An 8,389-nucleotide genomic window follows, 5' to 3' on the forward strand; every position below is an offset into this window, starting at 1 on the left:
AACATCAAAGCCTATGGAGACTTCTCCTTTTTAACCAGAAAAGAGTGTTTTTAACTGAAAAACCTCTGTGTAGGACCAAGTGGTGATGTTTGCTGGAAATCTGAGCAAAAGCACTTGACTGATTAAAGAGTGAAAAATTATTGGGTATTTCCCACTCCTGAATCACTTCATAAAAATGCTCTTAATGTTAATGTTAATCTAAGTATTTGGCTGAAATGCTAATCACAGGAGAACAGCCCACCTCTAGCAGCTCATTCTATCTAGCGGCCTTCTTCCTCACATGTGGGTCACAGATTCCTTACAGAAAAATTCTGGTACTAATGTCATTGCTGGGAAATTACAAACCACTCCATGTGTACAGGTTGCAGTGCTGAGAGCCAAGTATAAGCTCATTATATGGATCTTTTTCCATGACAGGTCAAATAGGAGGTGGCAGTGCTATGCTGTGCTGGCTATGGTGGTAGTGCTGCCTGCAGAGGCCACCTCCTCTGCTTTGTGTTTATAATTCACTGTCCCATCCCATTCCCACTGGCAATAATTCTATGTCCACTTTTTCCATAATGAGACTGGCTTAAGCAGTTCCTGCTTTGCTGTAGCTCCAAAAATGATACCCCTGGGCTGCCCCCTCATTGCCCTGGCATTGCTCTGTATGTGGTTGCAGTGGGAAGTGGAGCTGCCATCTTATTTAGATACAAAACTCGAGGCAGTTGGACAAGGGAGAGTCTTTCATTTTTGGACTGTTTTTCTTGATAAAGCACATGCAAAGGAGGAGTGAGCAGCTGCAGGAGTGGTATTGCCAAGTGATTAGACTGAGGTTCTTGTTAGACAACTACAGGTGGGGCCTTGGGCATCAGCCCCAGCTGGGACTGCATGTGGCACTGAGCAGTGTTAGAACAAGGTGTTCAAGGGGGCTTTCTAAGGCTGTCATTGCCACCAGCTCCAGGGAACCATGGACTTAATGGTCTGAGCTGGCAAGACAAGAGTTAAACTCTTGCAAGTCTGAGAAGTTTTGTTTACCCACTCTTCTGTTTGTTAAAATAAAAAGGAAAAGAAGAAAAGAATGATATCATTGGAGGTTCCAGTGTGTTTCCCATCTCTGCAAGAATCTTAACTTTTTGAGGAGGACATAGTGGGAGAAAGTGTATCACGCTCTTCCCAAATGTTGCTGCAAGGACATGACTTTGGTCACCCTTGATGGCACCTAGTTTAAAAGTTAAACATTTTGTATCAAAGGAATATTTTACTGAATGAATTTGTATTTCTCTTGCTTTTAAAATGTTTGGTTTTAGCTTTTAATTACGGTACTGTATCCTTTTTAAGATTAATAAAAACACCCTAAACAAACCCCCCCAGCAGTGCTCCCTGTAAGCAGATAACAAAGGCAAAGGCAGTGTTTAAAGAGACATCAAAAACCTGTGAATAGCTGTTTCTACAGCTTGGTGAAGGAGCAGCAGAATCTCTGTGCAAGGCCTATGGCAATGCTGTCCTGGGAGTGGTAGCATGTATTTCCTTCATCACTGGTTGGGGAAAAAAATAACAGAGAACAAATTCTGAATAGACTTTATTGACAAAACTGAATGAAGCTGCAGTAACTGTGTAATGCTTAGTCTTTCATTTCCCCTACTGTCATGTGAATAATATCCTCTAGATTTTTATCTTGAGGAAGAAAAAACTTTATAATCTTGCCATATTTTGACTTATCCAAATGTTGGTGTGTTGTGGGGTTTTTGTTTGGTTGGGTTTTTTCTGTTTGTTTTGGGTTTTGGGGTTTTTTAATTTATTTTGGTTGATTGGTTGGTTTGGGTTGGTTTTTTTTCCCCACAGAGGTATGGAACTATTTCCAAAGGGTTTTGGTGAAGAGATATGCCACTGAACGAAATGGAGTCAATGTTATAAGTGGACCAATCTTTGACTATGACTATGATGGTTTACATGACACACCTGACAAAATAAAACAGTAAGTGTTTGTCTTTGAATTGCTTTGCTGTTGCTTCTCTTAATGATGGCTTTATCTTAAACAATTAATTAACTGCACATTATTTAATTTTTTGTGAGGAGACATAATTTTCTAGCTCTTTCTAAAGTTATTGGGACTGAATGCCCATGTAGGTAGGACAGTGGTTAAAACAAGCAAATGACAATTCAGCACTTAACTATTCACCTTGACTTTGAAATTGTTTTCATCCTCCAGACGAAGTTCAATTTGGTTCCACATAATCTATTGTCTCTAAAATTCTCCTTACTTAAGGAGCACTTAAGAGCTGTGCTATTGAGTTACATACTCAAGTCTTTGTTAATTCAGCAATGCATTCTCTCTATGTCTCTGAACTGAAGAAGCCTTTCAGCACCGCATGAGGTATGTCAGTAGCACAGTGTGAGCTAATTGGATGCTCACCTTCAATAGTGTTATGGAATCAAATAGTGTTCAGGAATCAAACAGTGTTCAGGAATCAAACACATTTCAATAACGTTCAGGAATCAAACACATTTCAACAATGTATGAGTGTCCTCACACGTAGGAGAGGAAAGACCATGTTGTTTGTGTAACCTTCTTCCAAACAAGTTCATCCTTTGTGGATAAATATTTGCTTTATTTCTCCAGGTTTGTGGAAGGCAGTGCAATCCCTGTTCCAACGCATTACTATGCCATCATAACCAGCTGCTTAGATTTCACTCAGCCAGCTGACAAGTGTGATGGACCACTCTCTGTTCTCTCATACATCCTTCCCCATCGGCCTGACAACGACGAGAGCTGCAATGTAAGTTCAGCTGCACTGCTGCAGCCCTGTGGTAAATGTGTCCCTGAGACATGTGAAAGCCCATTACTATTAGAAGCAAGTGTTCACTAATGTCTTGGATGAGAGAACAGTTGTGCCTCTGTTGAAGTGTCATTAGCTCATTAGACAAAAGCGCTCCTCCATGATAGCAGCAAAAGTAAGGAACTATTACTGCACCTAAAATTGTCTGGAAGAACTGACATACAGAAGTTTGGCAGTATTGTTTTTTGCCTGTAGGATTCTATATTTTGTCAGAGCAGACTCGGGGGAGGCTGTATGCATAAACATACTGTGCTGGCACCCAGCCTGATGTTTTTATGGAGGTCAGTTTCCATTTGCAGATACAGTGCAATCTGTCTGCTATAGAAGTCTGGGTGCATCAGTCAGCATGATTACATCCAACCCAGACAGTGTTAAAAGTATATGCTGTAACCTGCCAAGGGTAGAGTGCCAATTCTTGCTGCTTCCAGAACACCTTGATTCAAGAGAAAAGTTTGGCTTCTTATTACAGAGATGGCTAAATACCCTCCTGGTTTCTTTTCTATCTTCCATTAGGATGCAAGATCCTTTACTGTAAGAATCTTGATGAAGGCTTTGGTCTGGCCAGCACTGCAGAAAGTGCACACTTGGCATCTGATTGAGTGGCAGGAGGGTGTTGGGTCCCCCGTGGCCTCTGGCACCCCGTGAGGACAGCAGAGCTCCCAGGCAGCTGTATTTAGCCTTGTCCTTCCGCCTGAACTTGTTCTCCCATTACACAGCTGGGTGGATTCCTGCACACAGACACTTCACTATGGGCTGCCAGGAGACTGTTTCCTGAATGAACGCATTAATGTTATGAATTTTGTATTGGCAAAAAAGTTAAGACTCCTATTCCAGCTACAGGCAGAAATAGTCATTTCAACTCTGTACACAATTCACCTGGAACACTGTTTCTTTCTCACTCATCAAACAACCGTTTCCTGAATGAATGCATTAATGTTATAAATTTTGTACTGGCAAGAAAAGCTAAGACTCCTATTCCAGCTACAAGCAGAAATAGTCATTCCAACTCGGAGCACAATTCACCTTGAACACTGTTTCTTTTTCATTCATCAAACATTGCTTGCTTTCAGGGCCCATGCTTTTGGAGCAGTATCCCTCTCTCTTGAGCAGGTCTGGCCCTATTTGGATCTCAACTGTTTTGGGCAGAGATGTCTTTCACCAGAAGTCTCTGGAAGTCCTACATATATTGCATTGTGGCTTTTCCCTGGACTGCTTTTCTCTGAATCAAGATCCAGTTAGTGATCTGGAAATTACTATTTTGGTAGTTATTAGTTATTATTTAGATAGTTATTATCTCTGCCCTGTAACTCTGCCAATATGTAATTTTATGACAAAGTAACTTATTTTTTCCTCCTTATATTGTGTGTCATAGCTCTCTTAAACTGCTGAAATCTTTTTAATGAGCTCTTTACAATAATGGTCTCTTTTAATCCTTGATTTCTTACATTTCAAACCAGGCTTCTTTTCTCTGTAGATCATGCTACTTGTAAATGCATATGGTGTATGTATTTACAGTTTGAAAGAATCTTCAGTGCTTCTGCAAGGTCATTAGCAGATATTGGTCCATGCCTTTTATATAGCAAAGAACGACTCCAAAATATTTAAATGTTGCTCTTGAATGAAAATACAGTTAGGCAAATTTTTGCCACTGAAATCCATCATTGATTGGATTCAGCCTTACTTTTGCACACTTATTTATTCAAAGAAGTGATTGCATAAAACCTCGCCATACTTCATGGATGAAATGCATGGGATAATGTAGGAATTTTGTCTTAACCTCTCCACTGTTTTCTTTCAAGATTTGAAGAAATATTAGCTTTCCCTCTGCTCTGCTCTAGCTGTACACACATTCTCTTCACACAGCTGTTGAAGAACACCACCACTCTTCTCATCTGAATTTGTTCCTTTTCTAAAGTGTGTTTATTCATGGTGAGGTTATGCCCATTTATTCTTGTGTCAACATTTTTCTGCGTCTTAAATAGCCTTCTCTGGGTTTTACCCTTGAGATGATTTATGATGATTCTCAAGGCAAATAACTTCTCTCTATTCATGGATGACCCAGGATCTTTTTTGCTCTTTTAAGAGAGGATGAGACTGTTGATAGAATAGACTTCCAATGCATCTTATCCAGTCCAATCTTTTTTTTCACCTGGATCAAGAATGAGATTAAGTACTGCAGCTTAGATCTCAAAATGGAAATGTTTTTCTTTCCACTGGACACAACTCCTCTGATACTGCCTATAATTTGCTTTTTCCATAGCTGTGTTATAATGGTGGTTCACACCCGTGCACAGCTCAGGTCCTTCTCTTCTGCCTGTCAATTTGGATAACCCAATTTCATTCTGTCCAGGGAGCTCTTGCATCTGCATCCTCCACTGTGCTATTCCACCTTCCTCTGCACTGACAGGAGTTCTCAACTGTTGGGGGTTTTGCTAGCAACTAATGACCTTGGCACAAGAAGCAAGTGTGAAAACATTACAAAAAATCCTTTCTAAGACCAAAGCTGAAGGAACCCTAGAGACTACTAGAAAATTCCTCCAGGCCACTGTTTTCTCTTTCAGCAAAACATTTAAATTTCTTTTCTTAAGTCAGTTCCTCACCCACCTGTCTATATGCATCATGCTCAGCTTTCCAATTGATATCCAGAGAGATTCTTCTGCAGAATATCTGGTATTTTTTACACTGGGTTTTGTGCTAGCCTCCTAATCGATCACCTCTTCCTATTTATCTCCATGTTTTCAATTGTTACTTTTTCCTTCTAAAATTTTCCTTATTTTTGAGGTGGAACTAAGCACTAAAGCTGGAGAAAACTGTCATTTTAAATGTATACACTTCATTCATTGTTACATGGTAATATTGTATTAGTTGATCACTATTTAAAATCCTTGCTGCTGGGCCTGAGGCTTCATGGGCCAGTTGTGGACTGGAAAAAATAAAACATAGATCAGTTGATTGATTTTCTGGAGTCATGCAAATGCTGTCTTGCTGGACTAGGTTAAACAGGCCTCCCCATCCTGTGATTTATGCATGTTGCAGATCTTTTGCAAACTGCTCGTATTCAAGAAAAGTGAGGTTTGTAGCTCGCTCATAACTTCTTTTTGAGCTCTGCAGATTTCCTGCTCAGAAGAAAGGCTTGAAGAAAGCAAAAATGTCACAGTGGCTGCCTTTGCACTGGCAGCCCTGCTGAGGCCTGTTTGCAGACCCCTGGTTGTGGCTGAAGGCTGAGCAGGGGCTTCCTGCGGCCACGTGCTGCCAGGAGCATCCCTGGAGCACGGCACTGCAGGCTAAGGGGAGTTAGCAGGACACACTCCCTCCTCTTCCCTCTTAATTTGCATCTCTCTTTTCTTGTTCCAGACCTGATTTTGGTCCTCAGGTTGTTAGTGGTAGGACAGGAAAGCTGTCTTGGGGCTGAGAGCTTTGAACCAAAGAGGTGTTGACTGGGTCATGGACGTTTGCTTTAGAGCAGCCAGCTGTGATCTGTCTGGGACTTCGTGTCCTCTCTGTGCAAACGATCACCTCACCCTCCTGCCTCTTGTTGGGTGACCCACTTCCTAGTCTGTGGCTCAGCTACTGCACTGGATAGGTCCTGGCATTGCTGGAGTTTAGTCTTGATCCATGAGAGGATCATTTGGTAGGAGGACATTGATGACTGAGGCAGTCAGGAAAGGGTTCATTTCCAGGAACAGCCACACACATGAAGTCTAAATACCTGAGATATAACCCACTTCCCTAGCAGCAGAGTACAGGTACCAGCCAGAGGGGCCAAAGGGGGAAAAGTCCTGTTTGCTTTGTCCTTTTCCCATGTCTGGGCCCCGTTGTGCTGTCCCTAGGCCTGGGTGCAATGCTCGTGGCACATGCTGCTGGGCTGGTTAAGGCACACAAACAGCAATGTTTTGCAGGGCTGATTTTCTGATGTGTTTATGAGTTACCTTAGTTTGTGGATGACTCCAACATGTGCTGGTGCTGGCACAAGGCATGAGGTAGCAGCTATCTCCTAAGAGAACACAACCTGACCCCAAACACTCTGGCAGCATAACCTTCCTGATTATTTTTTTTCTTTGTATCAGGAAATGCTTGGTTAATTCTTTTATCTATCAGTGAATAATATGCATGTTCCAATCACAAGAGTTTTTAGGTACCTACATAAACCATTGTCCCAACTGTGTAATGAATTGTAAAGGTCCCCTAAAAACTAAAATGGAAATATTAAAATATTACTGTGTTAGATGATGTGATGGTCAATTGAGAATAATGTGTAGGTGTAGAATTCAAAGCCAAACAGCCTAGAGTTTGGCCTTTGGTAAATCAAAAGCGATTAATATGGAGTTCTTTCTGTGAGATAGAAAAATATGGAGTGATCAGTGGATCTTCCAAAAACCTATAGCTGTTCTGAAACACTTGCAGCTTGAGGCTAGCTTTTTCTGGATGATTATGGTCATTGTGTCAACCCCATCATAAAATGGGTACTGAAATAAAACTGCAGGATTCATCTTACATCTTAAGTGTCAAATTTATTTTCTTGGAATTCATTTACCTTATTCACTCTTGAATAAAGCACAGAGATTCTTCTTCAAATCTGGAACAAATATGTAGACAAGTTGCATTTGCTTTTGGAGATGATTTTTGACAAGACTTGTGATAAAAATATATATATATATGTTTTCCCCCCAGAGCTCAGAGGATGAGTCAAAGTGGGTTGAAGATCTTCTTAAGATGCACACTGCGCGTGTCCGTGACATCGAGCAGCTCACTAGCTTGGACTTCTTCCGAAAGACCAGTCGCTCCTACACAGAAATCCTCTCCCTAAAGACATACCTGCATACGTTTGAAAGTGAAATTTAGCTTTCTAACCTTACTCAGTGCATCCTTTTATCAACTGGTGTATATTTTTATATTGTTTTTATATTTATTAATTTGAAGCCAGGACATTAAAAATATTAGTATTTTAATCCTGTATCAAATCTTAAACATTAAACCTTTGTGTCATTTGTTTTGTTTCTCTAATGTTTAATATAGGTATGTCTCTTGGTTGATTTAGTAGTGCTTGTAATACTGCATTTTGAGTCCTTACTCTGAGCTTTTAAGTGGTGCTGCAAGGTTTGATGCGTGCATCAAGGAAATATTAATTTCTCACGCTCCTTTACCACATTTGTAGTCCTGTACTGTGTATCAAAATACTGAACATGTAAAATTACACTCATTTACTGATAACTGTGTGACAGAGATATTTAAACACTATAGACAAATAGCATCTTAAATATAATAAACCACACATTCAGTTTTTTTAATGTGTTTTGATTTCCTTTCATAGGGATGTTCAGAGGGGCTTGTGGATAGCTGAGCGCTGACAGATCTCTTACTGGGTAGAGCCCTTCTCAAGAGCTTAGGTTTGCTGGTAAGAGGACTGCCAGGGGCCCAGATGCCCTGCCCTCATACTCAGCAATGAGACCAAAAAATAGACACCCAGAGCAGTCATTACTGGTTAGGTTTTGCCATAGGGTGAGAGCTGGGATGGGAGGATGCTTGCTGTCATGAGCTAGCAGGGATACCCCATGCCTGATGCCACTTGG

The 8,389-nt window shown here is 40.9% G+C and overlaps 1 protein-coding gene across 4 annotated transcripts in view; it reads left to right on the plus strand.

The window, feature by feature from the left end:
• The window catches only part of ENPP2 (ectonucleotide pyrophosphatase/phosphodiesterase 2), a 72,443-nt gene extending 64,336 nt beyond the window's left edge, over positions 1-8,107 (plus strand). For all 4 annotated transcript variants that reach the window (XM_066565803.1, XM_066565780.1, XM_066565787.1 and 1 more), the window contains exons 23-25: positions 1,825-1,957; positions 2,603-2,759; positions 7,491-8,107. In XM_066565803.1, the coding sequence (XP_066421900.1) occupies positions 1,825-1,957; positions 2,603-2,759; positions 7,491-7,661 (461 nt within the window). In that variant the 3' untranslated portion in view covers positions 7,662-8,107. The remainder of the gene's footprint in view (positions 1-1,824; positions 1,958-2,602; positions 2,760-7,490) is intronic.
• Positions 8,108-8,389: the final 282 nt, after the last annotated feature.

Source organism: Molothrus aeneus, chromosome 1, assembly GCF_037042795.1.
Source record: "Molothrus aeneus isolate 106 chromosome 1, BPBGC_Maene_1.0, whole genome shotgun sequence".
Taxonomy (NCBI): Eukaryota; Metazoa; Chordata; class Aves; order Passeriformes; family Icteridae; genus Molothrus; species Molothrus aeneus.